Genomic DNA, 24,908 nt, shown 5'->3' on the forward strand with positions numbered 1-24,908 from the left:
GCACGCCAGGCCTCCCTGTCCATCACCAACTCCCTGAGCTTGCTCAAACTCATGTCCATCAAGTCGGTGATGCCATCCATCCATCTCATCCTCTGTCACCCGCTTCTCTTCCTGCCTTCAATCTTTCCCAGCAGCAGGGGCTTTTCTAAGGAGTCAGTTCTTCACATCAGGTGGCCAAAGTATTGGAGTTTCAGCTTCAACATCAGTCCTTCCAATGAATATTCAGGACTGATTTCTTTTAGGATGGACTGGTTTGGTCTCCTTGCAGTCCAAGGGACTTTCAAGAGTCTTCTCCAACACCACGGTTCAAAAGCATCAATTCTTCGGCACTCAGCTTTCTTTATGGTCCATCTCTCCCATCCATACACGACTAAGTTCCTTAGACATGTTAGATGAATGAGCCCTTTGAGATGGCTGAAGCCAGGGATTCTCAGCTCCATGCCTGTGGGGGCAGGTAGGATGCTACTTGTGTGTGGGAGGTTGGACACCAGGTAGAGAGGAAAGGTAGGCTGCCTGGGACCAGGGCACCTGCCACGCTGTTACCTTACCTGCATGTGCGTATGTGTGCTTGGTCATGTCCGACTCTTTGTGACCCCATGGACTGTAGCCCGCCAGCCTTCTCTGCCCATGGGATTCTCCCGGCAAGAACACTGGAGTGGGTTGCCATTCCCTTCTCCCGGGGACCTTCCCAACCAGGGACTGAACCCATGTCTCCTGTACTGCTTGTGGATTTTTTTTCTTACCGCCAAAGACACTTAAATAATGTGCAGGTGCTGGTCTAGTGCTTTGTATTATTTCATTTACACTTAATCATCGACCAAGGTAGAGAGTCAGGGAAGCTGAAACCCGTGAAGCCGTGAAATAAACGTCCTGCTGGACGGCTTCTTTCTCATGGTTCTGCGCCCTCGCACGGCTCCTTTTTGAACTTCGGCCCCATTCTCTTCCATGAGGAGTCACTGCACAAAGGGCCTGTCTTCTCCTGCTGCTCCTCTGCCTTTTCTCAGGATCCTTCCCTGGCTCTCCCCAACTTGGCAGGCTTGCCCCCACCGTGAGGCTTTCTCACCATGCCCCACCTCTCTGGGTACGAACCCTTCTGCCCCCACAAGGCCGGAGTGGATGTTATGTTCCCAGGGAAGGACTGACGGGGTGGGTTCCCAATGTTAAAACCGTCTATCTTTTCTTGTTTGTTTTTCACATGGCTTAGTGACTCCCTGGCAAACAAAACCAGCCCATCGTGATGATGGTGGAGCTTTTCCCCTTGCTCGTAAGAGACGTTTATGAAGTCTTAAGAAATCTGAAAGGTTTATTTTTCGAATATCAAAACAACATCCACACAGCAGTACTTTTATAACTTGAAAACGTCCCGAGCCTTTAGGACAGTCTAAATGCTCTTCTCTTAATATGTGAAAACGAGGTCTTTTTTCAGTAAGAGGAGGAGTGGAGTAGGTCATGTAGAGACCCTGAGCGAAGTTGCCAAGTGCCTTCTTAGAGGTGAACATGAACTTCCGCTCGAGGCCGCAGGAGGAACAGAGCCGGAATGGATCTCCTTTCACTATATTTTGGATGACCGCTTTCCATCTACTTTCTTCAGGAGAACCCATAAGTAGCGAACACTTGCACAGAGCTGTCAACGTGAACGATGAAGATCTGTTGGTGCACATCCTGCAAGGAGGGTGAGAGAACTCTGCCTTTTAAAAACTTAGATCTTTTTTAATTCACAGCAATGCTTAGAAGCTGGCTACAAAATTGATCTCAGATGACGGGTGTGAGTTCATCCTGGTTCGTGAGGATGACCATAGAAAGCCCCACATAAATGCCATTATTTAATGAACATTGAAGACAGAAATGCCAAGTCTGTGTGTCGCGTTTTCTTCCCGGAAATAACTTCTGATTCTTGCTTATATGCCATAGTATTGGGGCAAATTTCACCCCTAACTGCCCATGTCTAATTCCTGATGAAATTAAGGAATCACTCAATCAGCTGTTTCTAATTCAAATGACTGATAAAACCCTAGAGGGGAAATGGTGACCATGAATGCCACAGATGGGCTATCTGCAGCTGCTTCCCAAATGAAAAGGGGGCAATGTTACCCAGACCCTTCTTGAATTGATAGTTTTGAGCGTCTTAGAAGACGGGGCTTCTCTTGTGGCTCACCTGGTAAAGAATCTGCCTGCAATGTGGGAGACCTGGGTTTGATCCCTATTGGGAAGATCCCTTGGAGAAGGGAACCGCTACCCACTCCAGTATTCTGGCCTGGAGAATTCCATGAACTATACAGTCCATGGGGTCACAAAGAGTTGGACACGACTGAGCAACTTTCACTTAGAAGACAGGTCATCTCTGAATTGAGGCTCTGTAAGCTGGAGAAGGGAGAAGGCAATGGCACCCCACTCCAGTACTCTTGCCTGGAGAATCCCATGGACGGAGGAACCTGGTGGGCTGCAGTCCATGGGGTCGCGAAGAGTCGGACACGACTGGGTGCCTTCACTTTCACTTTTCACTTTCATGCATTGGAGAAGGAAATGGCAATCCACTCCAGTGTTCTTGCCTGGAGAATCCCAGGGACGGGGGAGCCTGGTGGGCTTCTGTCTATGGGGTTGCACAGAGTCGGACACGACTGAAGTGACTTAGCAGCAGCAGCAAGCTGGAGAAGAGAAGTTTCCTGCAAAAAGTCACAGCTTGCAAGCTGCTATTTAAGAGCTTGGCTTTTTCCTCTGAGCAGCAGAGCTTCATGCCCAGTAGGTGAGACGGGATCAAGGGAGAACTGTGGCTCTCCCTCATTCCAGGCTCGTGTGGCGGGTGGAGCTGAGAGCCTGTAGCGCAGACACTGTGTCCTCTCCATAGTTCAGGTGGGCCTGCTCTTGGTGGAGGATTTTATTGAATTACATAATGGTTCCGCATTGGAGAAAATGCCTATTTCAAGTGAAATTACGGCAATTTCCTCCTCTTTCCTTGTGAATTTGGATCCTTTAACATATTGGGCAGGGCAGTCTAAGACAACAACAACTTAATCGTCCAGGAGGAATTGGGACTTTTGGGAAAATGAACCATTCTAACCACCTGTGCTCTGCAAGAGATGTCAGCTGTGAATCCACAGGAAGTGATGCAGGAGCATTAATCTCTTTCTCCTCTGTGTTTTCTCCAAGCAACGTGAAGGTTGATGTTCCCAATAAATTTGGCTTTACCGCCCTGATGGTCGCTGCCCAGAGAGGATACACCAGGTATGGCCCTTCCCTCCTCATCCCTTCGCGAAGGGTTGAGCACCTTGTTTGGGAGGGGAAAGGCTGTGGGGGTTCTCTTTCCAAAACTGTGCCACATGGGGGCTGAACATCAACTCAGTGGCTCTTATCATAACTTCAAACAACATTCAGGGGAGGACCTAATGTATAATCTCATGGTAAAGAAGAGAGGTAGCCATTTCAACAGTATTTTGCAAGGTATTTTATATGTCCTGGGGAAACTGGTTATCGGAATGTTAATTTCCTCATCAAGAAAAGGGGAGGGCTATTCATTCTGGAAAACAAACTTCTCTGATAGGTTGCTCAGATAAAATTTCCGCCGACACACTCCATTTTCTCTACACAGAGATAAGCATAAATACTAATATTTTCCCATCATATTTATATTTTAACTACTAAAATGCCATTTTGAAAGAAATAGAACATGGATTTCCATTAAATGCTACCATTTGAAAACATTTCAAATGGCTGTTAAAGTGACAGTGAGTTAGTTTGATAGCCTGGTTTGTTTCACATGGTGAAGTTTTTTTGTTTTCAATGAATAATTCACATAAAGGGCAAAAGCTTTTTTTTTTTTTTTTTTTTTTGGTGTGGAGAGGTGGTTTCCCAGTTTAACAATACCTGGTCTTTAAGGCCAGCTGCCTCTGAAGATGGAGGAGAGTGTGTTGGCATGATAGGTCTTAAATAAGTTTTAAATAAGACCAATAAAGTTGTTCGTTTTTCCTGGGTTATCATGGGTTCTTACTCATCAAAGCTGCTTATCCAGCGATACTGAAATCTGTTTTGTTTAGGCTTGTGAAAATCCTCATTTCTCATGGCACAGATGTGAATTTGCAGAATGGAAGTGGCAAGAACAGGTAGGTGTGGAACTTGCCCTAGGCGTTCGCCATGCTTGTGTTATTTGGTTTACTCCCAGAGGGCTTTTGATTTAACCCTTGTTTCTTTTGACAGTACTGAGACGTGATAGGTTCCCAAAGGAATGATGGTGACTCAAAAGCTGGCTTGTTCATTTGGTACTTATTGTTACATTCAACAGGGTAATTCTGGGGATATCTATCATAATGCGTCTTCCCTCCTCAGCTCAGAGCCCAGCACACTCTCCGCGCTCTGTAAATGAGGGACGTTGACATGGTTATCTCCAGCTGTGTGCTGGGCATTTGGCTGTAAGTGCCTGTGACACTTTGACCTCCCTAAGGATTCATGGGGTCGCGGAGAGTCGGACACGACTGAGCGACTGAACTGAACTGAAGGGCTCCACTGCGTTTCGCCTGACTGTTAACTGAAAGTCTTAGGTGCCTCTGGAGAGAGGAACAGTCATGACGATATAGCTGGAGAACAACCTCCCTGAGGCGGAAGGTCTGAGCACATCACAGGAGAAGTTTATGAAAAGAACATGATACTCACGAGCTTGTTCTTATAATGATGTGGGAGGTTTTTAGAAAGACTTAAAATTAATCATCAAGCTAGTGGTTGTTTAGTTAATTAATTCAAATCAACCAATGGTTATTGAATGACTACCACATGCCAGGCTTCACCATGCTTGGCACTTGGGTAGAACAGTGAACAGAATGCAAAGCCTTTGCTCAAGGAACTTGTAGTCATGTGACAGATGCAGAGTGGAGGTATCTGCACTGCAAACTGGTTTGTCAAGAGTGGCTAGAAGACCCTGATCATGCCTGGCTGGCCACGGAGAGAACATCAATTTCCAAAATCGGATAGCCTGCCTACTGTGTCCTCTGGACATGGTGCAGCAACAGATTTTAGTAACATTGAAACAATCACTTACACATTTAAACAGTCGTGTTTGAAGTAACGCTTAGGTAATTTTGGAACTAAACCACAATGGTGTGTGGTCACTCACTTAGAGTCAGACATCCTGCAGTGTGAAGAAAAATAATAGTGCCATGAAAAGGAAAAAGAAAAGAAAAAGCTGAGAGGTACCAAAAAAAAAAAAAAAGAATTTTTAAAAAATAGAAATTAATTAAAAAATAAAAATTGTTGCGAAATAAAATGGACCAATTTCTTATAAATCTCAGAAGAAAAAAATTAGAAATCTGAAATGACTCAGAACAGAGAAAATTTAAACCTGAAAAGAAAGTGCTACGTTTGTGTCTAAAATAGATTGGATCAAATCATTGAAATGGGTACTTATTTTTTTTGGAGAAAATTTAAACCATTAAAATCAACCCAATAAGCAGAACATCTGAAATAACCCATATCCATACAATAAACTGGAAAATTAAAAAAAAATTATTAAAAAGATTACCTCCAAAATAGGTTCTGTGGTTTGTCTGTTCTACTAATGAGCTTGTTCAGGTTTTCTAGGTACTGATAGTAACCTCGAACTTGTCCAGAGCAGAGAGAAGTTGGAAAGCTACAGAGGATAGCCTTATTGCTAAAATCTGGTAGAAAGAAAGCAATTTGCATGTCTTTATGTGAAGACATTTACGTGTCTTTTCCATGCCAACTAAGGGGATCATGTAGGAGGGTAAAGGTGTCTTGATTAGGAAATTTATTAATATAATACTTTTCATAAGTAGACTAAAGGTGAATCCTGTGTGTGTGAACTAATCCTCTCTTTTTGTACTTCATTTTTTTTTTTTTTTTTTGTAGCAATGACTTTTTTCAGGAGATGGGATCAACTGTCTTAGAGGATGCCCTATGTTTGTGATCTGCTCAATGTCTCCTAGGTGTGAAGGAGGCATTTAACTTGTTTGTTATTCCTAATAAAGTTAAAATTAGGTTTAACAGATTGATTTGATTCAGGTTAGCATCTTTAGCAAGAGCACCTCAGGGCCAGCGTTGTGACTTCAGTTCTCAGGGTTGTGATGCAGGTTGTCCCACAGTTGGATATTCTAGTTCTGATCCTTTGGTTGGGGTATAACAGCTAAATCCTTCTTTTGTAAAGATAATAGTTTCCCATCGCAATTAGAAAATAATCTATGTGCTAGGAATTCAGTACCATGTGAATATCTTATTCTCCATTAACCTTTCATACAAAAATTTTAGCATCCACCATGATCCTTGCCTAAATCAATGTTTAATTGGGACTTGCTAAAAAGTGATTTTCTAATTCCATGATTCCTCCTATATTTATTTGCTGGTAGTCTTCTTTTAACAAGAGCTTTCTCCCACCAACCTAGTATGCACTCATTTTATCACAATACAAATGTTTATTTTGAGCACAATAAAATGTTTATTTTCTTTTAAGTACCAATATTTAGAGTAAAGATTTCATTTAATGGTTATCTCTAATAGTGTCCAGTGAGATTTTTTTTTTCATCTTTTGAATATCATCATGGACTGGTAGGTATTTTTCAAATCTGACATTTTACTCATTTACAGTGATTAGTCATTTTTTGGAGGTTTAATTCACATGCCATAAAATTAATTTTGCTAAAAGGTACAATTCAGCCTTTAAAAATATATTAACAAAGTTGTGCAACCACCATTATTCTATAATTCTAGAGGATTTTCATCAATCCAGAAGGAAGCTCTGAATTCATTAGCAGTCATGCTCCATTTCTTCTCCCTCTAGCCCTGAAAACCACTAATCTGTCTCTATGGATTTGTCTATTCTGGACATTTACTATAAATGAACTAATACACCACATGGCCTTTTGTGTCTGGCTGCTTTTATTTCACATACTGTTTTAAGGTGCACCTACATTGTAGCCTATTTCAGTACTTCATTTCCTTTTTATGGCTGAATTCTGTTGAATGGATATACCACAGCCGATTTATTAGTTGATAGACACATACATGTTATGTGAATAATTTTCTTGACTTTTCCACCCAAATTAGGATTTCTGTCTTAGGTTTAACCCGGGAGGATAAATATGAACCTGAGTGTGGTAACTGCACTTAATAGCCAAGTGTTTCTTCTGCCGTGTGTTGCAGTCTGATGCTTGCATGCTATGCGGGACACCTGGATGTTGTGAAATATCTCCGAAGACATGGTGCTTCCTGGGACACCAGAGACCTGGGAGGCTGTACAGCTCTGCACTGGGCTGCAGACGGAGGCCACTGCAATGTGATCGAGTGGATGATAGGGGACGGCTGTGAGGTATGGGACCCTCCTCAACTGCACACGTGGAGTTAGGAACCTAGATGCTATTCCACAGGGTTCAGGGGAAGCAGGGCCTTATGTGGATGCCTTTGATTAGTTGAACCTAGCAATGCTGGAGGAAGTTCTCTGACTTATGAGCGAGAAGGTTCCTGAAGCCTTGGGACCAAGAAGATCATTATAGGATTTTTACGATAGTGAGGCTTCAGGTTGTCATGGAGGTTCAACTTGTATGGGGGGAAAAGGAAACCGTGCTGAATGAATCCAAAGCTGGACCTGATGTTGCTTCTACTTTGTTTATTCTCTTGTTCATTCCCTCATTTATCTCTTCTTTCCATCTGCCAGCAAAGCTTGCTTGTGTCTTGACCACACAGCAGATAGTGTTGCAGGTGCTGGACACACCGAGACGTTCAGAACTCTTGCAGTCGTAGTGCAGCTTATTGCTTTTAGAATTAGATTATTTTTATTCTTTGCTTTAAAGATGAATCATTACAAAAAATTTCCAAAGAGCAAATACTGTATCAAAAAGAGAGCATCCCAGCTCTTGTGTCTGTGCTTCGAAGCAGGTGTTGCTTCTGGTTTCAAGTCATCAGGAAGTACAAATCCTACTTGGCAAATAGAGTTGTTTGGACATCTATAGATATTTGAAGTTGGGCAAATAGAATTAGCTCAATTATGGTACCTGCTGACAACTTTCAAAACTTCAGTTCAAGACTTCAAAGAAGTTAAATAAAAATTGTAGGGCATGGAAATAAGGAGAGATGGACCAAATGCTGTCCTAATGGTAAGTGCCAGATGGTGCAGGGTTTTGAGAAGTTAAACTGATGACCTGGAAAACAAAACTCGGAAGTAGGAGAGTTATGTCTCCTAGAAGATGTCTGTAGATTTGCTCAGCTTGTCTCTCAAGTGTGATTGAGGGCAAGCGAGGCTTAAGCTGTGGGATCTCACTGGTTATAGAGTGCTGAGGAGAGGGCCCCTTGAAGGAAAAATACCTCAGTCATTAAGACAAATCCCTTTTATTGCATTTCTTGTTTTCTTTGTTTTAGAAACATGTGCAAAAGGTCAAAAGGATCAGCCTGTGTGCCTTGGTGGTTAGGGCCGGCCCACACCTGCCTGGGTGGTAGTGACAGTCACATTCCTCTTGTTTGGTTTATGACAAGTTCTGCTCATGCTCTAGATCCAGTAAGAATCTGTAGTTGAAAATGATAGTTGACCTTTGCTGAAAGAAGGGCAGGTCTCTGCCGCTGACATTTAAACACTGGAATTTTGAAAGTGTAGGCTCTCTGTGCTTCTGTTATGAACACACTCATTTGGGGTGAATACCATCTTTTTCTGTAGAACTGCAGCTCCATAAATGTGTCCATGGAAGATTTCTGTGTGGCCGGCAAGTGGCAGGTAGATGATCTCAGCACGATGGAGGGATGGGCCAGGGAGCAAATCCATCACCACCCTCTTCTTGAATCGAATGATCTGTACTGAGTGTGACTTATTTCAATGGGGAACCATTTCTACATTTAATGAGCCATGGGACCTCAGGAAGGCCATTTGACTTTTCTGAGGTTTGGTTTAAACACGAGTAAACCAGGAATAAAAATAGCTATCCCTGTTTCACCTTCAGGACTCAAAGAGAAAATGTGCATAAGAGTGCACTGAAAATGTATACAGCACCCTGTAATTTCAGGCAATTATTTTATTATTATTTAACCGTAGCAGAGCTTGCTGCCCAGAAAGGTTATTTGTTATTTGCAGGAGGAAGAGCTGCAAATCTTAACGGTGTTGCAGAGGGTAATCTCAAACATACAAATCACCTGCAAGGTCTTAAAGCTCTTCTGGCAGTTCCTTGTTTGTTATTCTGGTCTGATGTTTTACTGAAGCTATAGGTTTCTTTGAGTAATTCTGTAACAGAATTAGGTGTGTGTGTGTGTGTGTCTGTGTGTGTGTGGTGTGTGTGTCTGTGTGTGTGTGTGTTGGTGTGTGTGTGTCTGTGTGTGTGTGTCTGTGTCTGTGTGTGTGGTGTGTGTGTCTGTGTCTGTCTATGTGTGTGTGTGTGTGTGTCTGTGTGTGTGTGCGTGCACATCCAGGCATCCATCTTTATGCATGTCTATGCTTACCTCAGTACTATCCTCATGGATTGATGAGGTCTTCACAGAATTGGTGGAGACATTTACATTCCCTTATTTTAAAATGTCTTTTAAAGCACAAAATTGCGAGACGTTGGTGTAGGGTAGGTTATTGGGAAATGGCCCATCTTGTTAGCAGGCCAGCTCTTGTTTTGGACAAGGCATTAGGTTGGCTCATTTTTCAGGCTGGACTTCATGTCAGAGATCTGGTTGCTTTGCATTTACTTGTAATTCTTAATTACAAGAATTAATACCTATTGGTAAATATCAGGGTGGGTGTTTATATTTCTGTCTTGTTCCAGAAGGGACTTAAAGTTGCTTACAAAGATACTTAAAGTAAGGAGCAGAAACTATAAAAACAGGAGAGGAAATTAGGCGGGAGAAAATAAGACAGCTCACTTGGGGCCAAGGAAAAGGGGATTGTGTTCGTTTTTCTATCCCATCTTCTTTCCACTTGAATACATTGTAAATGAAGATGCTCATGGCTGGGGAGAGGCATCTCAGGGCCTCTCTGCACTCTCTTTAAAGTGGTCCAAACACAGATGGTCTCTGCGTGTATGTGAACGAAGTCAGCACAGTCCAACTGATCATCACTAGGTCTCAAAAGGCTGCTATCTAAATTGGGGGAATTTGGGCAAGTAGACATTGCTTTATAAGCTTCCCACGAGTGATGTGCAGGACAAGAAAGTGGGCTGAGAGCCACTTGCCCTGTGGCTCCGCAGGTGGACGTTGTGGATGCTGGTTCCAGGTGGACCCCACTCATGAGAGTCTCTGCAGTCTCGGGGAACCAGGAGGTTGCCTCTCTGCTGATTGACGCAGGCGCAGACGTGAATGTGAAGGACAAAGATGGGAAGACCCCTCTCATGGTATGACCTGCTCCACGTAGCAGCCTGGCTTGATGTGTGGGATTAAGGTCACAGCTGCCCCAGAAGAGCCCTTCTTTTGAGCTCAGCTGCATAAAAGCACCAGGTTTGGGTGGCGTGTGTATTCCCCACTGGCCTGTGAATTAAGACATGGTGACGTCATCGTGACATTTTTTTGTGGGGAGCCCAGTCTAGTATCTTTGTAGTCTTTTTACAACTATTTCTTGAAGCTTTGCCAACCCCAGTCTCTGGGGCCATTTTGGGATCGGAACAAAGGAGTGCTGTTCTCTGTCTGGGTTTGGCCTTGGATGTGTTGTCTTACATGGAGGAAAGTGGATTTCCTTTCCGTTTCCCTGGCGTTTGCCGGCGCAGTGCAGTGGGGTCCACATCCCCATCCTGCAAAGCCCCGGTGGCCCCTGCCAGCTCTGCCTCTGGAGGGTGTTGCTGGTGGATGTCCTGGACCTGCCCGCACCAAGATCCCCTTCATGCTCACACCCCACTGTTGTCCTGTTTTCTAGGTGGCCGTGCTGAATAACCATGAAGAATTAGTCCAGTTACTTCTTGACAGAGGGGCAGATGCAAGTGTGAAAAATGAGGTATGTGACTCCATCTCCATCTCAAGAGTTTCCCTGGAGGGGAGGAAGGAACAGAGGCACGAAAGAATTTTTTTTTTTTCTTGTTTTGTCTTTCAGTTCGGCAAAGGTGTCCTCGAAATGGCCAGAGTTTTTGACAGACAGGTTGGGATGTTGTTGCTGCCCGTTGAGGCTAATTTTGTAGCAATAAAAAAAAAAAGTAAAAAAACCGCAACTCTTGGATTACATGCACCTGTTTTTGTTTATTTAGAATGTCCTCTCCCTATTAGAAGAAAGGAAACGAAAGCAAATGCCGAAGAAGTCATCTATTCGCTGACCAGGGCACCTCTTACTTCCCTCTCAAAGCCAGTGAAGCAAAGCAAAGCGGGACTTGAACTGGAGAGAAGGAATTCTGCGTCTCTGAGGGCTATACATTTGATTACTTATTTAGTTGGAGATTCACAGTGACTTTTGTAACATACAACTGTTCCCACTTTGAAATACACCTTTCTACCTAAACGTGCGTGGCGGTGGTGTTGTCACTGGGCGTCTGCAGGATGAGGATGTTTTCCTGAACTTGGAGTTACATGCAAAACAAGATAGTTAGGTCCCGGAGATGGAGATGCACAACCACACACCGGTCCCCCTCTTCGCAATCCCACCCTCCAAACTGTCTGTCCTCTGAGCTACCCCGGGAGTCATGGGAAGCCCCGCCCCCCACGTGTTTTCAGTTCTGTCCTTCCCTCCCAACCTAAGGCCTTGCAGCCGGGTTGCCAGGTGGTGCTCTCTCCTGGAGGGACGCTCCTCCAGAAAGCCCAGGAGGCCACGAGCAGAGTTTTCTGCTCAGCTGTTGGCCTCACATCAAAGCAAAAGATACATATTTCAAGACTCCGCTTCTGCTGTTAGAGGAATCTTTTTAGAACAGCCCGGTCTGAGGATGTGTTTGCATAGACTCAGGCCCTGACAATGAAAGAACTGGCCTCCTGGCCTGTTGACACCTTTGCCAAAGAGGAGTTTCAGTTCATTGAGTCCTCAGGGCAGAAAGGGTTCTGATGCTGATCGCTCAGATCTGACACAAGCAGAAATGGACAGGTCTGCTGCTTGGGGGGCTCAGACACAAACGTGTTGGTGCTTGAACTCAGCGGACACACTTAAAATCGGCAAAGAAGGGAGCTGACCACGTGCATTTTGTGTCTCCAGAGAGACGAGCTGGTTAACTCGGCCCCGAGAGAAGACAGGCTACAGAAGTCTGCCCAGGACAGGACTCTACTCTGCAGGGAAAGACCAACTTTCAGGTAATTAAAGTGCTCAAACTTTGGGGGAAGGGCATGGGGCAAAAACACACAATCAACTTTATTGATGTTGGCCATTTTCCACTTCGTTCCATACTATTTATAGAATGGGCTTCCTTGGTGGCTCAGTGGTACAGAATCTTCCTGCAGTGTAGGAGACGTGGGTTTGATCCCTGGGTTGGGAAGAACCCCTGGAGGAGGGTGTGACAACCCACTCCAGTATTCTGGCTTGGAGAATCCCATGAACCGTGGGTCTCACGCAGTCCTCTTCTTAGCTGTTTCACTAGCATTCTGCCTTTCACACAAATGCTTACTCCTCTAGATCTGCTAGATGTTAAAAATCCCTTTAGGAATCAGAGCATTATCACAGCTCTCCAAAGCTCCCCCCACCCCCCATCGTAATCAATGTTGACATTCACCTCAACTTCATTTCTCCATCTCTTGTAGATGATATTCACGAGCTCTGGAAAGAGGGCATGCCTCTTCTTGTGGGCCTCAAGCTTGGCCACATAATGGGGCTGACTTTGGTCAGTGAAATGTGCGTGGAAATAGCTCCTGCCTATCCGACCAGGAGCTTTAAGAACCCCCCGGCCCCTCTTCCCTCTGTCACAAGACCAGCCATGACTCTGATAGAGGCTGCTCCACAGTCCAGGGTCCCGACACCAGAGCCTAAGCTCACCCAGAACGGACATGACATGAGTGAGAAATAGTCCTTTCGTGTTGTGAGCCACTGAAATTGAAGAGTGGCTTGTCATTGCAGGGTAACCTAGCCCCAGATGACTGCTTGGAAGGTCCCGGCATAGATCTGGGAACCCCATTTTCCACGGAAGCACCTCTCAAGTCCTGTGGTTTCCAGTCTTACTTGAGTCACACTTCCTTTCCTTCTCTCCTTGTCTTGCCTTTGCTTTAAATTCAGACTTTTTAAAACTCATGAATGGGTGTTGAATTTTCTCAAATGTTTTTTAGCATCTCTGCTAATCATATTTCCCAACATGCTATCAATTTGCTAACTTGGATTACTAGATTTTAAACTGTTGAACCATCCTTATATTCCTGAGATGACCTCATCGGGTACCGTGGGCTTCTGGGTTCTATGTGCTCATGTGCTATGTGTGTTTGCTTTTCAGTCTTTTTCCTTAGTAAGACTAGATGGGGTGGTTTATCTTGTGTTTTTAATTTTCCTGAGGAAGAACCCATGCTGTTATTAGTTTCATTTTTCCCAATTAATTTATACTTTACATTTCTGAACTGGAATTCCCTCTGGACTGAATATCCCAGGAAAGGCAATGAGCAGTGGGTCATCAAAAGCACTGCAGGCGGGTGCCTGTAATTCAGGGAGTCTGAGAAACATGTGCTGTCATAATTGGTCTCATTCACCATTTGCGACCTGCCTCTTGAGAAACCTGTATGCAGGTCAGGAAGCAACAGTCAGAACTGTACATGGAACAACAGATTGGTTCCAAATAGTCAAGGCTGTATATTGTCACCCTGCTTATTTAACTTATATGCAGAGTACATCATGAGGAATGCTGGGCTGGAAGAAGCACAAGCTGGAATCAAGATTGCTGGGAGAAATATCAATAACCTCAGATATGCACATGACACCACCCTCACGGCAGAAAATGAAGAGGAACTCAAAAGCCTCTTGATGAAAGTGAAAGAAGAGAGTGAAAAGGTTGGCTTGAAGCTCAACATTCAGAAAACGAAGATCATGGCATCTGGTCCCATCACTTCATGGGAAATAGATGGGGAAACAGTGGAAACAGTGTCAGACTTTATTTTTTGGGGCTCCAAAATCACTGCGGATGCTGATTGCAGCCATGAAATTAAAAGACGCTTACTCCTTGGAAGGAAAGTTATGACCAACCTTGATAGTATATTAAAAAGCAGAGACATTACTTTGCCAACAAAGGTCTGTCTAGTCAAGGCTATGGTTTTTCCTGTGGTCATGTATGGATGTGAGAGTTGGACTGTGAAGAAAGCTGATCGCCGAAGAATTGATGCTTTTGAACTGTGGTGTTGGAGAAGACTCTTGAGAGTCCCTTGGACTGCAAGGAGATCCAAACAGTCCATTCTAAAGGAGAGCAATCCTGGGTGTTCATTGGAAGGACTGATGCTAAAGCTGAAACTGCAATACTTTGGCCACCTCATGTGACGAGTTGACTCACTGGAAAAGACTCTGATGCTAGGAGGGATTGGGGGCGGGAGGAGAAGGGGATGACAGAGAATGAGATGGCTGGATGGCATCACTGACTCTGTGGACATGAGTTTGAGTGTACTCCGGGAGTTGGTGATGGACAGGGAGGCCTGGCGTGCTGTGATTCATGGGGTCGCGGAGAGTCAGACACAACTGAGCGACTGAACTGAACTGAACTGAACCATTTGCTACATAATCTGCTATTCACCTTTAGCAGATGAAGAATCACTGCATTTCTAGGACATAGTTTTTCTACCTTTGGTGCATTATAATCTTCAGAATTTGAACCATTTAGATCTTTTACTTCATGCATTAATATACAAAATTATATAATTTTTCCAGAGGCATTTTGAAAGGTGCATGCATATTCTGTGTGTGTGAAGTATCCTATTTGACATATATATACACACGTATATCAGTTGATCTACATTATTAGCTATGTCTGAGGCCTTCTATGGGCTTCCCTGGTGGCTCAGAGGTTAAAGCGTCTGCCTCCAATGCGGGAGACCCAGGTTTGATCCCTGGGTCGGGAAGATCCCCTGGAGAAGGAAATGGTAACCCACTCCAGTATTCTTGCCTGGAGAATCCCATGGACAGAGAAGCCTGGTAGGCTACAGTCCACGGGGTCGCAAAGAGTCGGACACGACTGAGCGACTGAATGGAACGGAATGGAACGGAGGCCTTCTATGTATGTACTTTGTTACTTGCTTTGTCATAGGTGGAAGGTGGGAAGAATAAGGACCCTTGTTATCATCCTGTAAATTTGTTTTCTTTGTATTTAATGAAGTTCTTTATGAAATAGGAGGCTATTTTTAAAACTTGTAATGGATTCCCATTGAACTTAGATATTTACCTTTCTGTGTAAATACTGCTAGTTCTGCTTGCTTCTTTCTGAATTTATCTCCTCTGTAACTAAGGTGAGTTTTAAAACTGTATTTTGATGAGTTATATATCACATTGTTCAGAAAAATTGTTAGGTCCCCCCCACCTCTGGCATGGGCTTCCCTGGTAGTTCAGCTGGTAACTGAACTACCCTTGAGAAGGGACAGGCTACCCACTCCAGTACTCTTGGGCTTCCCTGGTGGCTCAGATGGTAAAGAATCTGCCGGCAATGCAGGAGGCCTGGGTTTGATCCCTGGGTTGGGAAGATCTCCTGGAGATAGGGCATGGACACCCACTCTAGTATTCTGGGCTGGAGAATCCCCATGGACAGAGGAGCCTGGTGGCTACAGTCCATGTGGTCGCAAAGAGTCAGACACACCTGAGCGACTACGCATAGCACAGCACACCTCTGTGTGTGTGTGAAAGGCATACAGACATCTTCCCTCCTCATCCCACCCCCTGATGGGCTCATGTGTATCGCAGCATTCCTCTCCTGACCCTCAAGCTCACCACCCTTCTTAAGGTTCTTGCTGTTTAGTTGCTAAGTCATGTCTGACCCGTTTTCAACCCCACAGAATGTAATCAGTCAGGCCCCTCTGTCTGTGGGATTTCCCAGGCAAGAATACTGGAGCGGGCTGCCATAGCCTTCTCCAAGGGGTCTTCCCGACCCTGGGATTGAACCCGGGGTCTCCTGCACTGACAGGCGGATTCTTTACTGCTGAGCCACCAGGGGCGCCCCTGTTAGATTCTTATGCATCTCGTGCATCTATCCATGAATGAGAATACAGATACCTTCTTCAACTTGAGAGCCCCCCGCCCCTACTTTGGTAAAAATCTCGGTAATGAGTGGGACGCCTCTTTATATTGACCTGTATACCATTTATTGGATATAATATTCGTAACAATGACTTTTTTTTCCTATGGAAATAGCAAGTTGTGTTATCTGTAGACCCCCCGATATGAGAAACGCGTACAAAGGTAACAGACGGTAACATAAAAAGGTAAGTGAAAAAAAAATATTAGCAAACCAAGCATGATACATGGACGAAGCAGCGTAGAAATGAATGCGCCGGGTTAGGAGCTGCAGCTGTACTGTGCTGAACAGCCTGTAGCCAGCTTTGAGAGAGTTCTGTGCCACACACGTTCAAACGGTGCACTTTCCTTCAAACCTCCCCACTTGACCTGACAGAGGGTACACAAGAGCAGCCAACTCTGATGTTGCTTGCCCTCCATGGACTCTTAAGGGATTTTCTCTTTCTAGTTCGATGTATTTTTTTTTTTTTTCTATCACTGACCTTCCCATTTAAGTACTTGCTTATAGGCCATAAACATAGGTATCAGTCCACTTCTTTGAAAACTAAAATGATCATGAGATTTTTTTCCTTTTGTCGGATTTAAAATGTGCTAAATTGAGGACTAAAAAAAATTATCTCATGGAAGGAGCCTCACAGGTACTGACTTCTGAAGAGGATGTGGAAAAATCGGGGCTGGTTACAGAGTACTGAACCTGAAGAGCCGAATCGCACTGCAAATTGTTTATTAAATCTTCCAGCTATCATGATCGATTGTTGGCTATTATGAAAATTTTATATGCAGGGTTTCTTCTCCTGGTGTCTCATATGGATCAGGCTCTTACTGGCTGGGATCTAAGCTGCCACTGGTGTCCCCCCAAAAAAGAGGGGGTTTACTTTATGAAACGCAGAGAGACGGTCCATTCCTGTGCAGGTCAGTGGCTTCTGGAAGCACTGCTGCACGGAAACGGCTCTCAGCCTTTTCTTGAGCTTGCTGTCACTCATGTGACTACCAGAGTTTTCAAACAGGCTTAAAAGAGAGAGATGGAGAGCGAGTCGAGAGACTTTCCGTCGTCATAGGCAAACCGAGTTCCTGTGGCCAACTCTCCCTTTTGATCAGAATAAGTCTTTAGGCGGGAGGTGCCTGTGGCGGGGGGATGCTTTTGGGTTCCCAGCTGCCGTGGCAGAGGGAGCGGGGAGGGGCAGGGTTGCTCCCAGCTGTGGCCCTGGAGAAGGCTGGGCTTTTGGTGGACTTGCAGGGCAGCCACCAAACTGCAGAGATGTGTTGGAGCCTGGGTTAGGGGTGGGGAAGGAACTTGGGTCTGACAATGGGGAGTGGTATGAGCTGAGGCTGCCTGTGTCCAGACGCGTTCACGGCCCTCTCTCTCGAGTCCTGGGGAGATGAGGTGGCATGCTTTAGGCTCCTGCCAGCCAGCCATCGTGTGGGGTGGATCCACAGCCCCAGCACTGGCGCTGGGGAGACTTCTGGGTGTGACGTGTACCTGGGTGACTTGTGTTTGCTTGGGGTCCTAACAGTGAAGAAGGATCTCCAGGTTGAGTCTGCCTGCCCTGGGGTTTCCTGCTCCCCAAACACCCCAGGGAGCCCTCCAGGGCAAGAGTCTTAAGTAAGCCTCACGCTGAGAGCCTGGCAGGGGGGTCAGGCTGTCAGCCAGGTATGGCACCCTCCTGGTCGTTGGGGGTCTCAGTGGCTCAGAATGCTTGTAAACAGCAGTTGAGAGATGGCAGGAAGATGCTCGAACATTCGAGTTGGCCCAGAATCAGCCTCTGTCTAGCACCACAGGAGATCAGTCTCATAGGAGCAGTCTGCCACAGAGCAGGGTCTCAGCTGTTTTTCTTTCGGAGGGGACATGGATATGTTGTATTGATTTGCCAGGGAACAATGGCCTCTGGTTTCAGCCTGAGAATTCCTAATAAAGTTAAGAAGGCATGAAAATGTCCCCTTTGAGGCTAGTTGGGAGTACTTATCCTCGTGTAGTTTAATTTGTTGCTCTTGTGGTCTCTGTGAGGTCATCCCACATGTGTGAGCTGGAAAGTTCACACGGGGAAGGGCAGTCTCTGGACGCACAGTTTGACAATGGAAAATGTTATGCACTGTTTCTCTCGGTTGCTATACATCTGAGTCCACGTATCGGGAAAAGCACACTGTTACACAAAAGTTCAGGAAATCAACTTTTCAGGAGAATGCCTGGAAGGTTAGCCATATACTTCCCAGTCAAGTGGGGTCGTATGACTGCAGCTCCAGTAAGACGGAAGGAGAATGACTACCCTTAGGGGCCGACTGTGTCGAGGCGTGTGGACTCCCAGCCAAGGCCATCTAAACCCACACTGACTCTAGTATTCATGTCCATACAATCTTAAAAAATATTAAAAATAGACGGTCATTGAAATATAAGTATTCCTTTTCATTTCTATCATCTAGGAGGGTATAAAAAGGGGGAGAAATACCTCTTCCCCTCCCCCAAGCAAACTGGCTCTTGGTTCCTAAGTTATATTAAAATGAAGGTTATTGCTGAATATGCTTCATTTGATAAATACTGCCTTTGGAAGTATTGTTCCTTGGCTAACATTACCTGTGTACGGTAAGGGGGTATTAGGTTTAAATATGTTCTTTTCCAGAAATGAATGGCACGGCTCTATAACAGCACTTAGTTTGTAGAGAGAAGAATGTGTCACCAGCCGTGGCCAAGTGGCCTCTGATGATGACAGGTAAGATCACAGCGTTAACCTCTTTTAATATCAAACTATTCCTGGTTCTCTGAAATAGAAGCACAGGAATTCTAGTTAAAGGACAGGTGAAGAAAGTTCACACCCTCTTCCCTGCACTAGCAGAAGGGGCTACAATGCCTGATCCAAGGATTTGGGTGTCTATAAAAATAATACCCACCTAATGCACCATAAAAATGCTGTAAACTTTCCCATAGAATATGTTTTTGGCCTTAATGCAATTACCAAATATAATGCTAGTTACAGTAATTCTGTAAATACTCATCAGCAGTAATATTTTCTAACATGGCTTTATAGTTTTAAGAAACTAATAATTGCATAATGAACAAATTGCATGCTATAAGACTTGGAATGTATTAGAGTTGTTCCCTCTGTGTGTGTGTGACATGGATTTACTGAGTTTATCCATGATCCTGAATGCTATGTTGCCTATATACGGTGAGAACTCGGAGAGAGTTAAATGCACTCTTGTTTTCCTGAAGGCAAACCAAGATTCTTGGAACGTTTTGTCTTTCTGCTTCAAGGCATAGAAAAACCATGGAAATGACCCCAGATGAAGCTCCATCATAAAACAGAGTGGATTATGGAACCGTTGTCAATTGCCTTCTAATGTGAAAACTAGCCGCATAGGACCCCACTAGAAGACAGACATAATGGCATTTGACCTTTTCTGAGTAATTTTTAAATTTTCATGCCATTAGGTCCAGGCATCTTCGAGATCTCCCTGTGAAAATGGCTCCCGAGTCTGACATCCGAAGAGTGAAAGGTTGATGAGTCTGCTGCTCAAGACTGCATTTCATGAATATCGAGCGTGAACGTGAGGACTTTGACGCTCAACAGGTAAGCTGTAAAAGCTTAAGAAACAGATCCAGACTTTATGCTAAAAACATCTCTGAAAGATTCCTGCAGCCAAGGTGGGAAAACAAGATGCCCCAAAGAGAACTTATGAGTAACTTAGGGTTCTTTGTTCAACTTATCCTAACAAAGACAGCAGACCGTGACCTGTCCCAGTGAACACAGCTTTCCATTTGGCTGCAGTTTTTGCAAGCACAGGGATTCTGCCTAATTTTTAATAAGCTGAACCTTGCAATAAAAGGAGATTTTTATCTCCAGAATTGATTCACTAGATCTGGTTACGGGTTCACATCTGAAAATGGTTATGCTCCCGTGGAAAGCCTCATCTGTCTGTCGGAACACAGTATCATTGTGTTACAGTCAAGAACACAAGGTGGTAATTTGTTCAGCTCCAAACAGCACAGGGAGTCGGAGGTTTGCAGGGCTCGGGCAGTAGCTGTCTTGTAGAAACACCACCTTTCCCAATCTAAATAAGGCGCTGATGCCAGCACTCCGTGAAGGGCAGCCAGGAAAAGAAGTTCTTGGTGTTTCTATAAAGCAAACTTCTCGGCCTGCTCTCCAAACGTGCTCATGGCTGGTGAGCTCAAGGTCAAGTGTCTGTCTGGCCTCGTGTTCCAAGTCTGTCTCCTACAGTGGCCGCACCTTAAAATTCCTCTCCAGGGTCCAGGTTCTCTCCCGAGGCCCCTGGCCAGAGGCCAGGTCCTTCCCTGCGATCCCTGGAGCTTCCAGGGATAACCCTGGTGGGCCAGCCTGTCAGCTGTGACAGTGTCCAGGATATCCCTGGAAGCCCAGCCCAGCCTGGACCTGAAGCCAGGCTCTGGCCTGAGAGCAGGCCTTCTACCTGGGGTCTCTCGTTTGGTGTCTGGTACCAGAATCACTGCCATGGGTAAGCTGGGCAACTGCCCTCTTCATGAAGCCTCCATCAGAAATAACATCCTGTCCAGAATCCCAAAGAGCATGATATTTCAAGTTCACTAAACTATTAAAAGCACAACAAGCCTTCCTTCCATGGAAAACTCAGTGATGGTTTTTTTTTTTTTTTTAAAAAAAAAGCCCACTACAGCGCACTGCACTGTATAAGGCATTCTGCATAAATTAATAATTTACAAGTACCTGAGCAAGGAGTATACAGAGCACCATAGCACAGCACAGCACCGACGGCAGTAGCTCAAAGTTCTTTCAAATCACGGTGTTTGACAAATTAAAAAATTCTAAAAGTTGGTACAAAAAAAAATAATAACTCCAACTGGAGTTGACAGATAGTGCAAACTTGTGTCTTCACTGTTGAACAAAGGTGTCGGCTTGCTTCTCACTTAGCATAGGCGGTGGGGGCGGGTCTGGGCACTGGGTGGGGCTGTTTCGGAGCAGGTCTGCAGGAAGAGAGAGGAGAGAACAAAACTGCGTTCAGAGGTCCTGCCAGCGATTTCTGCCAACCCTCAATGCCCGGGTTGGAGATGCTGTTTCCTGTGCTGTGATGGGCTTCCAGGGTCAGATCTCACCTCTGTGCCCCCCACCCCCACCCCCACCCCAGGTGCTGGAGACGAATGGCTCTTGTCAGCAGCAGGGGTGGCAGATTCAGAGAGGGCCTTGCTGAGGGATGTAGTGTCTTCAGCCGTTTATGACCCTTTTCAAAGCTGCCCCTCCTGTCCATCCACAGGGTGATTTGGGAAGAATGCCATGAAACAGAACGGTGCAAGCCACAAAGGTGAGTCTCACACACCACTTTAAATTTTCAGGCAGTTGTATGGAAAAAAAATAGACTAGTTTTAGTCATATTTCATTTAACCCACCCTGTCCAGAGCAGCAGCATTTCAGTAAGTCAACGTTGAGAATGACTGGGAGAGCTGGCACACTGGGGGCACCGACTGAAAACCCAGGGTCTATCTGCACTGCCCGCGTGTCCTGTCTTCCACCAGCCACAGCGTGCCCAGCAGTGACCGTACTGAGACGGCTCCAGAGGATGGGGAGTGAAGCTGGGCACGTGGGATCCCTTGGAGATGAACAGACAGAGTGTTCTCCTTCTAGGTGGAGACAGAACCAGTTCGCACTGGTGTCATCAACTGGCAGAAGTAAGACAGGCAGCTGCCTGAGACCATTTAAGAGAGGGCCTTCCCCAGAGGATCTAAATACATATTTCTCCAAGGAAGTTGCTCAGTCGTGTCCGATTCTTTGCGACCCTATGGACTGTAGCCCACCAGGCTTCTCTGTCCATGGAATTTTCCAGGTAAGAGTACTGGAGTGGGTTGCCATTTCCTTCTCCAGGGGATCTTCCCGACCCAGGGATTGAACCCGGGCCTCCTGTATTGCAGGCAGATGCTTTTACCTTCTGAGCCACCAGGGAAGATCACAGAAGACACACAGGTGGCCAAAAAGCACATGAAAGTTGCGTGACATTGCGAATTATCAGAGAAATGTAAATCAAAAGGACCATGAGGTACCCCACCTCACACCTGTCAGAATGGCTGTCATCAAAAGTCTAAACCATCTAGAAGCAGGGGAGGTAGGATGGGGTGGGAGGTGAGAGGGAGGTCTAAGAGGAGGGGCGTATGTACGGCTGATTCACGCTGAGGTGCGGCAGAAACCAGCACAGTATTGTAACCCTCCAATGAAGAATCAGTAAGTCTGCGAACAAGAAATGCTGGAGAAGGTGTGGAGAAAAGGGAATGCGCCTGCACTGTGGGTGGGAATGTAAACTAGGGCAGCCCCTGTAGAGCACGGCATGGCGGTCCCTCAGGAAACTGAAGGCAGGGTTACCACGTGACCCAGAAATTCCACATCTGGAGACAACATTAATTCAGAAAGATACACGCACCCCAGCGTGCACCATGGCACCATTTACAACAGCCAAGAAGCAGCCTAAATGTCCGTCAACAGAGGAACGGATAAAGATGCGGTGCATATATACAGTGGAATAGCACTCAGACATAAAGTGAAACAGAAGACAAATATCACTCATATGTGGAAAATAATTTAAAAAAAGAAATAAATGGTTTTGCAGCACTGAAGAGATTATAGAAAGTAAATAAGCTAGATCAGACCTGTTTTATGTAGTAATTTTATAGTTTATTTTAATTATTTCAGTTGTAAAATATTGTTATACTGTTAATTAGTTCTGATTGTTCATATTAAACTATTGTAATGCAAATAAATAAATAAATAAGGAAAAAAAATTAAAAAAAAAATACAGTGAAAAAAAAATGATAGAAATGAACTTATTTACAAAGCAGAAGCAGACTCACAGATTTTGAAAATGAACTTAGGGTTTACTCAAGGGATGTGTGTGGTGGAGGGGGGGATAAATTAGGAGCTTGGTATTAACATATCACTATATATAAAACAGACAACCAGCAAGGACCTACTGTATATAGCACAGGGAAGCTGCCTGAATATTCTGTAATAACCTATATGGGAAAAGAATCCAAGAAAGAATGACTATATATATGTATAACTGAGTCACCATGCTGTGTACCTGAAACTAACACCATACTGCACATCAAATGTGCACTAATAAGAGAAAGCTGCCTGCAGGTCAGGAAGCAACAGTCAGAACCAGACAGGGAGCAACAGACTGGCTGCAAATCAGGAAAGGAGCACGTCAAGGCTATATGTTGTCACCCTGCTTATTTAACTTGTATGCAGAGTACATCATGAGGAGCGCTGGGCTGGAGGAAGCACAAGCTGGAATCAAGATTGCTGGGAGAAATATCAATAACCTCAGATATGCAGATGACACCACCCTTATGGCAGAAAGTGAAGAGGAACTAAAGAGCCTCTTGATGAAAGTGAAAGGAGAGTGAAAAAGTTGGCTTAAAGCTCAACATTCAGAAAACTAAGATCATGGCATCTGGTCCCATCACTTCATGGCAAATAGATGGGGAAACAGTGGTTGACTTTATTTATTGGGGCTCCAAAATCACTGCACATGGTGACTGCAGCCGTGAAATTAAAAGATGCTTACTCCTTGAAAGGACAGGTTATGACCAACCTAGATAGCATATTAAAAAGCAGAGACATCACTTTGCCAACAAAGGTCCGTCTAGTCAAGGCTATGGTTTTTCCAGTAGTCATGTGTGGATGTGAGAGTTGGACTATAAAGGCAGCTGAGCACTGAAGAATTGATGCTTTTGAGCTGTGGTGTTGGAGAAGACTCTTGAGAGTCCCTTGGACTGCAAGGAGATCCAACCAGTCCATCCTAAAGGAGATCAGTCCTGGGTGTTCATTGGAAGGACTGATGTTGAAGCTGAAACTGCAATACTTTGGCCACCTGATGCGAAGAACTGACTCATTGGAAAAGACCCTGATGCTGAGAAAGATTGAGGGCAGGAGGAGAAGGGAATGACAGAGGATGGCTGGATGGCATCACAGACTCAGTGGACATGGGTTTGGGTGGACTCCGGGAGTTGGTGATGGACAGGGAGGCCTGGCGTGCTTCAGTTCATGGGGTTGCAAGGAGTCAGACACGACTGAGCGACTGAACTGATACGCTAATAAAATTTTTTTTTTAAAAATCACTGCCTCAGGAGAATAGCAAAAAAATAAAAAGGGCTTTCTACGTGGTATGTATAATTTATATATAATGGAGTATTTCTCAGCTATAAAAAAAGAATGAAATATTCTTTGCATCCACATGGATGGACCCGGAGACTATCACATTAAGTGAAGGAAGTCAGAGAAAGGCGAGTATCATGTGATGTCTATCCCTTCTGTGTGGTGTCTAAGACAGGACACAGAGGAACTTATCCACGGAACAGAGACAGCGGCACAGAGGACAGACTTGTGGTCTCCGAAGGGGAGGGGCGTGGGGAAGGGGCAGATGGGGACTTTGGGATTAGCAGATGCCAACTACCATGCATAGGCTGGACGAACAATGAGGTCCTACCGTATAGCACAGGGAACTGGATTCACCATCCTGTGATACACGCTAATGGACAAGAGTAAGACAAAGAACGTACAGGTGTAACTGAATCACTTTGCGGTACGGTAGAAATGAACACACCACTGAAAATCAGCTCAACTCCAGTAAGATAAAAGAGGGCATTCCCCACCTTCCTGCCCATGTTTTTTTTTTCCTCTGAACACTACAAAAGTAACTTCAAGATCAGTGTACAAACCACAGTGAAATAATTAGGATGCTCTGCAGTGTTTCTGTATTTGTAGAGCCGGGAATCAAACCACTGTCCTGACCCCTGACCAGCTTTATCTCTGAGATTTATTACACAGATTTTTCACAGACCAAACATTTTTCCCTGAGAGCTGGAATGAACTCACAAATGCATGCCTTCCCC

At 44.9% G+C, this 24,908-nt stretch overlaps 2 protein-coding genes across 5 annotated transcripts in view; one reads left to right on the plus strand and one right to left on the minus strand.

Annotated features, from left to right (window-relative positions):
- The window catches only part of FANK1 (fibronectin type III and ankyrin repeat domains 1), a 111,919-nt gene extending 89,153 nt beyond the window's left edge, over nucleotides 1-22,766 (plus strand). For 2 of the 4 annotated variants that reach the window (XM_055424412.2, XM_055424411.2), the window contains exons 4-16: nucleotides 1,592-1,673; nucleotides 3,148-3,222; nucleotides 4,032-4,097; nucleotides 7,141-7,306; nucleotides 10,149-10,292; nucleotides 10,808-10,885; nucleotides 10,982-11,026; nucleotides 11,133-12,156; nucleotides 18,661-18,750; nucleotides 19,470-19,608; nucleotides 21,281-21,328; nucleotides 21,649-21,847; nucleotides 21,933-22,766. In XM_055424412.2, coding sequence (XP_055280387.2) covers nucleotides 1,592-1,673; nucleotides 3,148-3,222; nucleotides 4,032-4,097; nucleotides 7,141-7,306; nucleotides 10,149-10,292; nucleotides 10,808-10,885; nucleotides 10,982-11,026; nucleotides 11,133-11,198 — 722 coding nt within the window. In that variant the 3' untranslated portion in view covers nucleotides 11,199-12,156; nucleotides 18,661-18,750; nucleotides 19,470-19,608; ... (1 more) ...; nucleotides 21,649-21,847; nucleotides 21,933-22,766. Of the gene's footprint in view, nucleotides 1-1,591; nucleotides 1,674-3,147; nucleotides 3,223-4,031; nucleotides 4,098-7,140; nucleotides 7,307-10,148; nucleotides 10,293-10,807; nucleotides 10,886-10,981; nucleotides 11,027-11,132; nucleotides 12,157-18,660; nucleotides 18,751-19,469; nucleotides 19,609-21,280; nucleotides 21,329-21,422; nucleotides 21,848-21,932 lie in introns of all 4 variants that reach the window. The other 2 variants (XM_088842426.1, XM_088842427.1) reach the window with 2 other exon arrangements.
- Nucleotides 16,105-24,908, minus strand: part of ADAM12 (ADAM metallopeptidase domain 12) — a 414,517-nt gene continuing 405,713 nt past the window's right edge. The window contains exon 23 of the mRNA XM_055424409.2: nucleotides 16,105-20,993. Within this exon, the coding sequence (XP_055280384.2) occupies nucleotides 20,933-20,993 (61 nt within the window). The 3' untranslated portion in view covers nucleotides 16,105-20,932. The remainder of the gene's footprint in view (nucleotides 20,994-24,908) is intronic.

This window comes from Moschus berezovskii, chromosome 12 (genome assembly GCF_049115385.1).
Source record: "Moschus berezovskii isolate FMDL1 chromosome 12, NW_MosBer_1.0, whole genome shotgun sequence".
Taxonomy (NCBI): Eukaryota; Metazoa; Chordata; class Mammalia; order Artiodactyla; family Moschidae; genus Moschus; species Moschus berezovskii.